The sequence below is a fragment of the Notolabrus celidotus genome, chromosome 19, assembly GCF_009762535.1.
Source record: "Notolabrus celidotus isolate fNotCel1 chromosome 19, fNotCel1.pri, whole genome shotgun sequence".
Lineage (NCBI taxonomy): Eukaryota > Metazoa > Chordata > Actinopteri > Labriformes > Labridae > Notolabrus > Notolabrus celidotus.
In genome coordinates this window covers 13326755-13340934 of record NC_048290.1, presented here as the reverse complement: position 1 = coordinate 13340934, position 14180 = coordinate 13326755, and the positions used below count along the sequence as shown (strand labels likewise).

The 14180-nt window shown below is 41.3% G+C and overlaps 1 protein-coding gene across 2 annotated transcripts in view; it reads left to right on the top strand.

The window, feature by feature from the left end:
* The first annotated feature begins 1251 nt into the window (after positions 1–1251).
* LOC117831588 (dihydropyrimidinase-related protein 2) overlaps positions 1252–14180 on the top strand; it is a 32160-nt gene continuing 19231 nt past the window's right edge. Inside the window, exon 1 of one of the 2 annotated variants that reach the window (XM_034710345.1) lies at positions 1252–2256. In XM_034710345.1, the coding sequence (XP_034566236.1) occupies positions 1993–2256 (264 nt within the window). In that variant the 5' untranslated portion in view covers positions 1252–1992. Of the gene's footprint in view, positions 2257–4723; positions 5181–14180 lie in introns of those variants that run through there. The other variant, XM_034710346.1, reaches the window with a different exon arrangement.

The window sequence follows — 14180 nt, the reverse complement described above, 5'->3', positions numbered from 1 at the left end:
TTATAATCACAGCTCTAAAAATGGTAACCCGGGGGGCAATTAAAAGGCCAGAGAGCAGTGAAGAACACGGTTAGGTCAATAACTGCACAGCAGCAATAAATACATTATCACGTTCACACAATATACATACATACATATATCCCAAAATATAAATCTAAAATTAATTTTTTTTAAAAACAATTCTGAGCCTGAGACCACAGAAAGATGATTTTATAATCCTCTCTGGATTCAGAATCCAAATCTGTGTGATCTGATCTCCTTTCCTCCTCTCCTCCCCTGTTAATAATATTTAGACGTCTACAGGTGCTTTATTTTACTCTTTGAGATCTGTCAAGTTACTGCAGCTGACAACATGCTCCTTCCTGTTATAGCCGTTTCAAAGTAAAGCTTTTTGGACTACTTAACATGAGGTGTGAAAGTTTTTTTCGGAAATGAAATGTTAATCATTGAAGTAACTTAACTATGATTAGCAGCGGCCGTCAGGAGTTATACTATTTATAGCATTTCGTTTGGCCTCAAGTTACAGCTACAGTCATCAATCCTACACATTTTGGACATTAAGACAACAGAGTGATAACACTTTGAAGCAGGTAGAGCCATAGTAACAGATGAAAATACCTGCATCTCGAGCTGCAACTGCTTGATGAGTGTGGCTCTGCTCTGAGGTTTCTCAGGGTAACACAGAGAAGAGGAAGGTCTGATCTATGCTGTTTCTGCCACATATTACTCTGCTAGACTGCTATGTTTACCTGCCACTTCCTTTCTATCACATATATACATAGCTGGCCTGGTTAGCAATGCAGAACTTGGTGTATTGTTTTTATTGATCCGTGCTGCGAACCCCTGCTTAACTCAAGACATAACTGCTGTCCTGTCCCACTGTGTGTAGTAAAGAGCTGCAGCTTGTGATTAGTCCGGTCTGGTGTGTGGTTGAAAGTGTAAGTGAAAGTTTGTATGTGTACAGTGAAGTTGCCAGTGAGTGAAACAGCTGAGACTCCATAAGATATTGAGAATATGTGGATGTGTGTCTGTATGTATTTTATACAGTCTATGATGTGTGTGCAGGGTGTATTTTATATAGTCTATGGTGTTTGTGCAGGGTGTGTTTTATACAGTCTATGATGTGTGTGCAGGGTGTATTTTATACAGTCTCTAGTGTGTGTGCAGGGTGTATTTTATACAGTCTATGATGTGTGTGCAGGGTGTATTTTATACAGTGTGTTATGTGTGTGCAGGGTGCATTTTATACAGTCTATGATGTGTATGCAGGGTGTGGTGCTGAAGGGAAAGCGCCCTTCATTGTTGAACAGGGTGTGACTGTTAAGGGAGCTCTCCAGGGTTCTGATCCCCTTCAACTTTAATCAGACACGCCCCTCAGAGCCACAGCTGTGTGACATCTTGTCAAATTACTAAACTTACAGACTCACTGTGGGCAGCTCACTGTAATGCACGATCTTTTTGCCGGACAGGAGCGATCATTTCCGGATTGATCCCAGCTGATGCGCTCGAGCCAGCTCCGGTCTGTCTCTGCGCGGGTTCACACAGACTTCAGGTGATCCCTCATCGTGGAACATCCTCCTGCTTTAGCCTATTGGATCTGTATTGTGACAAAGCTGTGGCTCTCTCCCTCTTATGCTGACTTTTAACTCAGGATTGGCTGCAGGCTAGAAGCTAATGTTGACTCATGAGTAAGCAAATCCAAACTGTTTGCTGATCAGTAGGAGGATCATAGACAAGGAAAACAGAGGATTTTCTCACAGCTGATATCATCACGCAGATTTAACGTGCATTTTCCCCTAAAGTGGGAGTATTTTCATGCACCATTAATCTTCTAGATTTTGGTGCGTTTTTGTCACAGTGCGACCACCTGCGCTGAAAGCAGAAAAGGCGGTGGCTGTCCAGGAGGAAGAAATACATAAATAGAAGAAGCTGAGTCTGAGCATCTGTGCATCTTCTCCCCGGGAAACCCACAGCCTCTCCCCCCAGCCAGGCATGTCGACCGCCGGGGAAGTACCAGCCTTTTTCAGGAGCATGGGCTCTGACAGCCCTTCCAGGCCGAGGCAGCAGTTCTGTGGCATGTTCTGCCCGGTGGAAGGCTCCTCGGACAGCAAGACGCTGGACCTGGATCTCTCTATGTGCAGGGGGAAGAGTGACGGCCGAGTCATAGACCGGCAGACTGATATCTCCCAACCCAAGAAGGTGGAGATCCGGGTGAGCTCGGGGAAGGAAGCTTTGCAGAATCTAGACGATAAAAAGGTAATTTTCTCTTTATTTTGTGCGCGTGCTCGTTCATTTTTTTAATATATTTATCAAATGTAGCCTTTTTTCATGGTTCCACCTTCTGTCATCAAACATTCAGTTTTTCACAAACCTGAGCCATTTTTAATTAAAGTTGTTGTAATTAGAACCCATGCCACCCACTCGCTTGAGTTTATTTTGTGCACAGCCAATGCACATGAGACCAGACAACTTACCCTGACTACATTTCCCAGAAAGCCCTGTGATGTAATAGAGTTGATAGAGGGCCCACCATGCAGAGCTGCAAGAGGGAGTGGCTCCTGTTAGTTGATTTGATTTGATCATCTCTTTCAACAAAACACAGTGTGTTTCTATGAACTGCCTGTGCACTGCTGATGTGTCCTTGAGCCAAACACCTGCAGTGCCAACAGGTCTGAAGTGGACAAAATGAACAAAAAGGTTATCCTGTTTTTTAAATGGACCCAAGCGTGCATGTGCATGGTTGCAGCATCATAGTGCTCATGCATTTAGACCCGGTAACAGGGTGTGGACCTGATGAAGACATGGCAGCTCTGACTTACATGACTTGCAAGAAATCTCTTCAAGTGAACTTTTCTGCTGCTGGTTCAAACTTATTATCCGGTCTTTACAGCTGGTGTGTGGTAAACTGTGGCATTATAAGTACCAGTACTTCCTTTACTCAATATTTCAGCACTCAGGAAGATGTTAAAAGCTTTGTGTAGTGTGTTGAACCCTGGTGTCACGTTACGTTATTGATCAGAAACACTAGCCACACAATCCACCCTTTACCTGCTCTCCTTTATCTCTCTTGTATATATTTAAGTTTAACCCGTATAGTTTGAACTACTCTTCACTGATGGAAGGATGCACGTTTGATATGATTTGATTAGAGATGCAACTAAATAACGGGACATTTCAAAGTGTGATTAGAACCATGTTTTAAAAAGGTGACGCAAGAAGACTGCAGTGGTGAAGAGTGATCACACTCAATTGTGCAATATTGTGATTCACAACTACTGTACGTTGCTAGGTGTTTCCATTATCTGATCTACTTCATAGAACTTCACTGCTCTTCCGGGGCTTGTATGGCACATTTACTGCTTGATCAGCTTAGTTTAATTATTTAGTTTTTTAGTTTATTAGTTTAGCAGATTCAGATAAATGATACAAAACATAATTATCAAACAATTTGAAAGCATCATCACTGGTTATATTAGACATGATTCTAAAACAACCCATGATTGTATTAATTAGGATTAGCCTCACTCTTAAACATGAATACATCAGCAGTTCCAACCTTCGGATTTCATGTTAAAATAGTCTGCTCTGCATAATAAGTACTTTTACTTTTAGTACCTCAGGTATATTTTTCTTCTTGTGCTGTAACATTTCTGAATGCATGATTATATCCTGTCAATAATTCATTACTGTACTTTTGTTTATTAGATCTTTTTTCACTTTTTGCAGACTGCATAGCTCTCTGTTTTAGATAGAGGTTGAAGTTGTTTCACACAGAACTCAACAGCCTCCAAGAGAGGATGTAAAGGCAGATAACACAGGTCCTTTGAAATAATAATAAAAAAACATTCTTAGTTTTACCCTGAACATGCACAATCGGGATTTATTTATTGTGCTTCAAACATGGGGAATTACTTACAGCAGAATCTGAAGATGGACACTCTTGTTTCTCCTGGACAATTTAAGTTGATAATCTCAGATTATTTCATCTCAGTGTGCAATAGTTTTCACTGAGCATTGCTCATTTTGTTAATTTGGGTTTGTTTTGAATGTACTTTGACATCATTGTAAATAAGGGAAACCTCAATTATTATTTTTAGGCTTAAATAAAGGTTAATTAGCATTCATCTCAATCCACTTACAACACTTTGTCTGCCTGACTTGTTTGGCATGTAACTAAGTTTGCTGCTTATATTAGTTTTAAAGTATTCAAAGCTCCTGTAAGAAATAATGTCATTGTGTCAATTTTTTGGCGCCCCGTCTTACATCATTGCTGATTTTGACCAGTACATGAGTTAGTAGTGTTTTCTGACAAAATCCTCATCATACTGTCCTTTATCAAATGTATCTCTCACTGTGGAAAGGCTTTTTCGTCAGCATGTTGTAAATCATCTCGTTCAACACCTACCCCCTCACAGGGCAGGAAAAACTGCTATGTGGTCTCGTCATACATAGTCTCTTTGCTTTTGCAGGGCAGGTTTTGTGGTGCAAGGAATATAATTACCATCAATGCAATAAAGTTTTGTTCATACTCTGCCGACAAGTTTTTATTTTTGTTTCAGGTCACATCTTAAAACTATGTTGGGACTCTTTAAAGCACAGTGTGGGTGAAAGACAATTGCTTGAAAAACTTCATTAAAGCTGGAAAAACTGAGCTTGACCTGGCCACACCCTCTATAGATCCTGATACTTTATTCCTTTAATAAAATTAAGATTTGTATAGATCAAACTAAAGGAGTGAGAGGAGTTAAGATGGCTGCTGGCTGTTCCTCTGTTCACTTGCTGCTCTCACTAATCCAGGGAGAGCAATTGATGGCATTAGTGGCTTTCTCCTGTCAATGGAGCAGGGCGAGGCTCTGCGCATGCTCCGTTGGGTTCTTTCTGGGGCTCTGAGTGGTCTCTCCCTCCCCTCTTGTCTGGGAAGGAAAGCTTTTGGTGCATCGGCGGGGACCGGGAGGCTGCCAGGACGCGATCCGGACCTGAGACAGAGTTTGATTCCTTACGTTTGTGGATCAGCTGCGATCTTCCCAGCTTCTTTCCTTCTTCATCTTCATCTTCTTCTTCTTCTTCTTTGACCGAGCGGCAGGAATCCGCAGACCCGTTTCATCCAGGGCGCAGCGCAGGACGATCCACCGGAGAAGATGTCTGGCTATCAGGGCAAGAAGAACATCCCCCGCATTACAGTGAGTGTTGTGGAGCTTCTGATTCTGGAGGAGCTGAGATTTACTCAGTCTGGTGTCCGGGTCTGGAGTCCGGGTCCGGTGTCCGGGTCTGGACGCGTGGGCCTGCGGGTGCAGGATGTCACGGCATGGTTAATGCGCCGCTGCGCTCCTGCACTTACCTTAGCGCGAGGAAAGGTTTTCAGATGTCTGCAGAGGGGACGTGCTTTTATTTTGAAATCTAGTCCCCGGAGACACCCCACGCTAGGATCCATAAATCAGAGGCTATAAAATAGGATTTTGCAGCATCGTTGTGTCAAGTGCTCCAATGCTGTTAATACTGAGCTAACACTTGACCTAAATCTGTTCCTTTCAGGCTCCCTCAGGTCTCTGGTCTTGGTCTTTGTCTTGGTATGCTTGCATGACAGATTTCACGCCGGTGGTCTTTGTGTGTCTGGTGGGATCTCTGCACAGCGACAGCTGGGGCAAATGCTTTCCTGCTCTAACGCTCACTTCCCGGCTGGATTTCGTTCACGCAGCTCTCCTTTCTCTTTACAGAAGCCAGGCTGTGATTTTGATTTAGATTCAGTTTTATGAGGTAAGGACGCATTTTAGGACACAGTTACGGTGTCATTGGGCTAGGGTTGATTATTTCCCTGGATTCATAGCGGAACTGCAGGGATGGTGTTGGTGGTTGTAGTTCAATGGAAAGTAGAGAATAGGGAGGGGAAAGGAGGGGGCCAGGGAAGGGAGGGGACAGTGGGTCCTATTTCCTTCCATGCTGCTCTCTCAGCAGTGGAGGGAGGATGTAGCTACAGAGTGGATCAGGAAGGAGTCACTGTCTGATTTCTAGGAAATTACAGGGTTAAATGTTTGCAATTGATTCATAACAAAGGCCAGATTAAGTTATGTGTCATGACTCTGGGCTTTCTGTAAAGTTAGAAGTAAAATGAGGCATGACTGAGAAACTAATTTGACCCTTATTCACTTACAGATTAGGGGCCAAGAGGTCCAGAGAGGTACAGATTGGGCTGAAAAAGTAACATTTCATTTGGAGTCTTATTTTTTCTGTACTGTACCTGCTGCATGTCATGCAGACTGTTGGCCACCAGTTCATGGAAAAGAAAGAGAAAGTAAGACATTTTGCACCAGATAGACCATGCATGGACTTAAAGACTTTCTCAATCTGCAGATATATATGTGAGTGCCCCAGTGGATCATGCAGAGAGAGGTGTTCTGGGTAACTGTGGGTGGCTGACACTCTCAGAGGAACTGATGTCCACGCCTCCCATATCTGAACAATGTGTCCTGCAGCCCTGCAGCCCTGCACATCAAACAGGCAGAAAACACTCTCACTTAATATTCAGATGTCTCAGAACAACAGTGGTGAAGGTTTGCTTGTAAGTGCATCATGTGGGATGTGTCAGCTTGGGATTGGTTGATTGATTGAAAAATATCTCACAGCAGTTTTGATGGTTTGTAAGATGTTTACTGCTCAATTGATTTGCTTGATGATTGCAAATTGATTTCCTATAGTGTATATACATATTTTATTGTAAGATGAACTCTTAGTTTGAAAACATCAATCAATATTGATGAAATTTAAAAAATGACACTGATAGATTGAAGACAATATGAAAAAAAATCTTCAGTGATTTGTCTTAATCATGTTTGTGGTGTTTTGCATGAAGAGAAATTATAAAGAAAAAGAAAAAGTCCCATCTTTCTGTTTCAAAAGCTTCTATTCAGAGCTCTCTGGCACTATTGCATATTTAGATGACTTCATGGCTGCTGTGGTTTGGACCGAGGTGATGGTTTGATTGGTTTTTGGTGAAAACAGCAATCCTCTCAGGTGAATCACTCTCCTCTCAGCTCTCTGGAGAGTGCGGGAGGAGTGATCAGAGGATTAGGACGAGGGTTGTAGTCCCTGCAGTGATTAAGTAAGACCTAAATAGATGGATGATTCTCAAACAGCGCATGGAAGAAAAAGGGGTCAGAGCCAGGATTGGCTCCTGATGAAGATGATTTTGTTTTAAAGAATTTGAGACCTGCTGAACAGAAGAGTCTTGGTTACATCATTGATATCATAATTCCAGTTAGTTCCACTTCTGCACTTCATCACTGTATAGACTGCAGTGTGAGGAGTGGATGAGCTTGTTAACCAAACAGAGGCTGCAGAGGAAATGAGGATAAATTGAATAAAATCTAAACAGGAAAGGCATCAGCAGTGACAAAGAAACTCTGTGTTCTCATCTCTTCTGAGTAAGCCAATCAAATTAAGAGTTTAGATCCTCATAATGTTGAATTTGAAGACTTCATCCATCCATCTTCATCATCATGGGTGGGGTTCTAGTGGCGCAGACTGGTTTGTCTGAACCAGATGGAGTCAGGTCAGCTGCACAGGCAGGGACTTACTCACAGCTTTCATCAAATATGAATGAACCTCCACAAGATCACCACCTGGTTAGAAGCTTCTGTGACTCATCACTTTCTTTAAATACAATTCTGATACACAAACATTCAGTGAAACAAGTGCAGAGAGAGAGTCCGAGGTGACTTCTTTACTCTCTCGCTGGACAAAAGCAGTCCAAAACTCAAAGATGATCAATTTACAGTTACAGCTGCTCAGTTATTAAGCTTAACACTATTTCACAGTTGGTGTTTTTTCAGTTGTGGTGTTTCACTGTAACTCAGTCTGTTGGGGGTTTAGACTGTCAAACAAATCAAGTAAAGATGTTAGACAAGACAAAAACTTGCGAGGATCAATTTTTTCAGAAATTTTCTGACATTTGCAAGATTGGAAAACTTAAATCATATCACTTATTAATCAGAAGTATTACGAAATCATAAGTTGCAGCTCTAAATGATATTAAGAAGAGAACAACAACCAAAATTTGTGAAGTTGTTATAATGCCTTTAAGGGCGCTGACATACACACTGTGCTGGTGCAGCAAAGGCATGGCTGGTGGGGCCTGGGACCGACATCCCCGCCCCTCTGCTCACCAAAACACACATTTAACTTACAGATAAAGAGTCAGAGATCCCTCAGGTCGGTACAGTCCAGGCAGAACAGATTCTTGTATTGGTTAGAGAAGGCTCAGTGACTCTTGTGTCACTGTTTCTTACATTTTTCTCGCTCTATTCCTCCTCTATAATGCTACTCCAGTAAAGAACGATGCAAGAGCCTGCAGAGCTGTCGGTCAATCATCTTTTAAACATCAAATATATATAATTAGAAATCCAGTTTTTCAAAAATGAGCACATAAATGCACATAAATCAGCATGAAAAGAACTAACGGTTATGACAGTAAGCATGTTTGAGAGAAAACATTTGTCGCCTAATTTGATTTTGTAGTTTGATCCATGTTCCATCCGTCATAATGGAGAAGGCAGGCTTTAAGACATATATCAGCAAGTCACGAGGGGGAGCTCTCAAAGTTTTAGCTATACTTATCATAGCTATAGTTCTGTCCATTGATTTGCAGAGTCTGTGTACCTCAATTAAAGATTATGTTATTGATTATAAAAGATCTCAGGTAAATGGGCGATAGATTCAGACCGAGAATCGATTGAAAGGTCTTTCAGCTCCAAGTGAGAGCTTGAATTATTTTGTAGTACAGTGACAGATATAAATAAGTCTTATAAATAGCTGAATACAGAAGAAAACACAGAAATAAGAAAACATTTTATCTTTTAATGTCCACTTTAAGTGAAGGTAAAAATAGACCGTAGCTATAAAAAGACGGTCCTGGATTAAAGTCTGTGTGACTACAATCCCCAGAGGATGAGGGATCATTAGGTGCTTTGCTAGTAAACCTGTAGTACAGTAGTTTTCCCCCGGGGGCTGCTCAGTGTGTTTGTACTTACTGTCAAAGATGCCTCAGTATGCTCCTGCTGTTATCTCACAGTGCACAGCACCCTGGGGCGATGTCTGCTCAAATATCACACACAACCGTGCCACTCTCCAAATCACCCACCCAGTGGCTCTGCCTCATTTTTTTCCACGCTCAATATCTTCCCAAATTGCTCCATTTAGAACAAATAATCTGTGTGTATTTTGTCCCAGTGTGTATACAGTAAGGGAACTTTTTTATCAATCAGCACTTGAACAAAGAGGAACACTGTTGAGTAAAATCTGTAACAGGATCGCCATGCCTCCAGCTGCAGCAGACACACAGCGAGGTCACTGAGTGTTTATTCATCGTAAAAAGAGAGAATTTAAGAGGGATTCTCTGTCGAAGAGACAATTGAAGAGTTTAATATACAAGATCTGGAGATTTCTAGCAGATTTAAGGGATAATAATATTCATATGTTTAATTATAGTAGAATACGTTCCCTTAAAAAATCCTCCCTTCCCAACAATGCCTCCAGGCTTTTTTTTTAGCAAATTTAGGCCCCCATAGATTCCCCAACAAAACAGAAATGGGAGGTTAATCTCTTTCTTTTTTCAATCTGCAACCTTCCAGCTATATCTCCACAAATCCTGCACACAGCTCCCTTAAGAATGTACTTGTCATTGGCAAAGATTTTTGCTGTATTTCTTTCTTTTTTGAAAAAAATGAACCTCTATTTTAATATTCCCATTGATAAAGTGTCTTACCAAGGAAGTCCTGGCCAAGACAGCAGCATAAAAACTTTTACACAAAGAACAAGACGAACTACAGACAATAATGTGTAACCATTACATCAATCAATAGATTATCAGCATTCAGATGTAAAATATATGCAAACAGTGGTCAAACACTCCTTAAGCCTAGTTTTAATGTCCTCCAAACTAATATAATAATCCACTTTTAGCTGACCTTGTAGCTCAGACTAGGATGAAGGAGGAAAAACATTACATCACTTTTACCAAAAAAGAGTGAGCTCGAGGAACGACAAACGCAATGTGTCCATGAGACTGAAGGTTACAGACAATGACAGTTATAGAGATCAGTAAGGAGGAACATGACTAAAAGCAAGTTTATGTAATATGGTCATGCACAGGACCTGCTTTCTCATACAAGACACAGTAATGTGAGCAAAAACCTCAACCAGAGAACAATCACAGTGCAGCATGGGGTAACATGCATTTGAAGAATATCACTATGATTGGTCAAAAACAATTAAAGTTTATTAGGTGCTAATCTTACTTTTCCAATGGGACATTTTTTATTGAATTATCTGAATATTATAGACGATTCACAGCCTAAATGGAAAAAGTGGAGTTGTTATTTCCATCCATATCCATCACCTGCTCAATGCACATGCTCAAAACATACATTTCCATTTTTTTTATTTGAAGTTGTCCAGATTTTATCATTTTCCGAGCTAAACTTCACATTTACGCCCAAGAGAAATAGTTTCATTCATGTTTGGCCACATTAGTCAGTCAGCAAGTGTTCAGTGTTAATGGTGAAAACACAATGAATGTGGTGTTACAGCTCTTGTCTGAACATGTACTTAAGTGATTTTGGTTGATGTCTGGTTTTTCAATCATCCAGGAGGCACATAAATCCTAGTGCTGAAAGTCTGACCTGGCAGCGTTCTCCACCTGACTTCATGATTTTTTCCCAGGATATTTTCCATTTAGACAACAACAACATGACGTTGCCGGGTTACGTCCAACACTAGCTGAAGTTTTCATTTCACCCACCCAAAGTTTGTCCTGAATTTTTGAAGTTTGTTTTTTCAGTGTCTCTTTTCCTCTGCTGAGAGTTTCAGTTTTCACCTTAGAGGTGCTGCAGCTTCATGCTTAGGCCTTATATACTAGTGCAGGGGTTCCCCAAGTGTGGGTAAGGACCCCCTGGGGGGTCGCGAGACACAAATGGAGGTTGTGAAATGTCTTCCAGAATTTCTTTTTTGAAGTTATTTAAAATTAGTACATTTTACCCATGTAAGTACAAAATATCAACAAAAATAGTAGCGCAAAACTTGAAATAAAACCTTGAAAATAGAAAATGTAATGAGTTATCTGCCTTTCTTTTTGCCAGATGACTCCTAAGTTTAGGGTTAGCGGACAGTTGATTATCAAAAGCATCAGTAGCAGTAGGTTAATTCATAGCAGCACAGGAAACACAGCCACATGCTCATATAGGTAGGCTAATGTTCTGCAGACCAGCTAAATGAAGCCTCATTAAATAACTTTGAGGGACTGTGGCGGTCACTAGTCTTTGACACCTATATTTTGGGGGTCGCGGGCTGAAAAGTTTGGGAACCCCTGATTTAATTTAAGGTATCAGAGTCTTTGGGTCTATTATTATGTTGATGATAGCAGAACCATTGTTGTTAACCAGTTAGGACTCCGTCCTGGTTGTAGTTCTGCAAGGCAGAATTTTGATAGCCTAGTTAGCATCATGTTTTTTATTGTGAGCCTGTTAACATCATCCATTAGGATTCAGTCCACCTCCACTTTGTCCTTGTAATCAAGCAGACTGACCCTCAACAAGGCTCTGTCCTTCAAAGTGTGGCCCTGACTCCAGGTTTAACAGAACAAGAATGTTCTCCTCTTAAAGGAGACAAACAGAAAGTTAAAGAAATGTATTGCCTTCAGCAAACGTATTGATTTACAGTTAAGCATTGTTAGTGTACTGGTAGTTTGAAAACACTGTTTTGAATCTGCATTACAAATATTGCATTTAACTGGTGTGACATTACATCAGCAGGTTCATCTACTTCAGTCTGGTATAAAAACATGTCAGTTTAGCAACAGTGAACCCATTGAGATTTGTCCACATCCTGTTTGAGAGGCTATAGAGGTTCCCATGAAGGAAAGGTCACTATCATGTTTGGCTGTGCTCCAGAACAACCAGACCCTCTTTGCAAACCCGGCAAGCCCCAAAACAATTACATGATTATACAGCATGAGGGGATTCAGGGCAAGTAATTGCTCTGCTAATTTCCTGCAGCTGACACTGAAAAACAGAAACAGTGAGGACCAAAACACCTCAGAAACATTAGCTCAAACAGTAACCCAAAGCGTATTCCTTCTTAAAGGATCAAAATGAATGATGGATCCTGAAAAGTTCTTTTGGACTCTCAGTCTTGGCTCATGCAGGTTTTAGTGTGTAAAAAGAGTTGACTTATGAACTGAAGTGTCCCGGTGGACTGCAGACAGAAATGTGATAATGACAGTCATGATGAGGCTCATGATGTAACAACATATTTCACAGCAGTTGTTGGGTTGAGAGGAGGCCAACGATGGGCTGGAGCGCAGCCAGCGGCTCCACAGAGCAGTCTGCTGCTCACAGATCGAAGATTACCACATTATCTATTTGTATGAGATCCATCAGCGCTGCAGATCTGCCCAGATCTGCTGCAGTCAGCTGAAGTTTCTCTGTAGATCTGTGTGTGTGTGTGTGTGTGTGTGTGTGTGTGTGTGTGTGTGTGTGTGCGTGTGCGTGTGCGTGTGTGTGTGCATGCATGCTTGTGTTTGTACCTTCCTCCCTTCAATAAAAAACCAGAGTGCGTGGTTTAAATTTAACATCTCTGTCTCTCTAAAATCAGAGAGGATATGACTCGGTGAAATATCATCTATGTGTTTGTTTGGTTGCTGCTGTAGGAAAACTAAAAGATGAGATGGAGCGCACTTTGTTGCAGCACTCCACACATATACTCACATAACCAACCCATAGTTTAAAGCTTACATGTCTGAAGTTTGTGTAGAATACTACAGCATGTGGGCTATAAGTTGTATGAATCATTTTCTAGCTTTAGAGGAACTGTAGATCAGACAGGTTGGATTTAAGATGAAAATGTAAAAATTCAGATCCTAATCTCTGCTGTCAAAAAGAGACTGAGCATTACATGAGCCGCCACCTGTAGAACACATCCAAGTTCAAATTAAAAGTTAAACTTCCAGTTATAAGGTTGATTAGTAAGGTTGACGTTTTTTATTTTTGAACAAAGTAAAGAATATGTGGGACTTGCTTTTGAGATCAATTATGTTGTAATATACTTAAAAGTACTCTTTCAGGATTAAGACAGTAGTGTGCATTTTTATTTATATTATTTTCTTTTATTCTGTTATAATTTTCCCCCTCAGTTTCTTTACAAGGAATGATCGTGCTGTGCGCTCAGACCCTAGACTGTATGAATTGATGGTGTCTTGTAAGCCCATGCAGGCTGGGCATACGATTGTATGCATGACACAAGAAAAAAATAACAACTTCAAAACTTCAAACTTCAATCTATGCAGAAAGGACAATGTATCTTCATTACTGATTGAGCCGTCTATTGTTTTTCTGAGTTACGCCTTGATTTCACATATGTATATGACTGGTGTCAGTACATCTGTTAATATACCGCTTGCTCCGGACACGTACGTGAGTGGAAACGAAGCGCTCCAAGTCAATATTAGTCAAATTTGACTGATTCAATAAAATCAGTCACATTTTCCCAGAGCTCATGTGGACATCTTCTGTCTGAACGCTGGTGCAAAACTCAATGCTCATTGTATAGGAATTTCAATATAGAAAAGCAGCACATCCTCACATACCAAACTCAGTCAGAAAGTTTTCCATTTCTATTTTATGATGACTGATAACCAGGGACTCTATCACAGAGTGCATTCAACCAACAATACAGAACTGATACCTAAAACAGAATTTGAAGTGTTTACATGTTTCACTGGCTGCTGTATTGTGCATACAAACTGTACATAATTATGTGCAGCAGTGTTTGCAGGATGTAGCAAACACTGAATTCCACCTGCTCCAGGTTGTGAGTGCACATTTCTTTTCTCCTGCATCTGAGTCTGATGGCCGCAAACAGGAGGAAGCCCGGAGGATAAAGAACCTGCTATAAAGGTGATGATATAAGAGGTCAGAGTTGTGCAGTGCAGTTCAGACTCAGGGCGGGGCCGTGACTGGAAGCGTTTGCAGTGCTGCAGTTGTGTTCTGGCCCAGAGCTGCTGGCCCCGGCAGCAGCTAGCAGCAGCAGCAGCTCAAACAGAGCAGCCTTTGTTAGCCGGGATGCTGGAGTCCTTGTGACCAGAGCTGCCACTCCCTTTTTGGACAGAGAGCCGAGCCGCTGGGGTGAGAGAC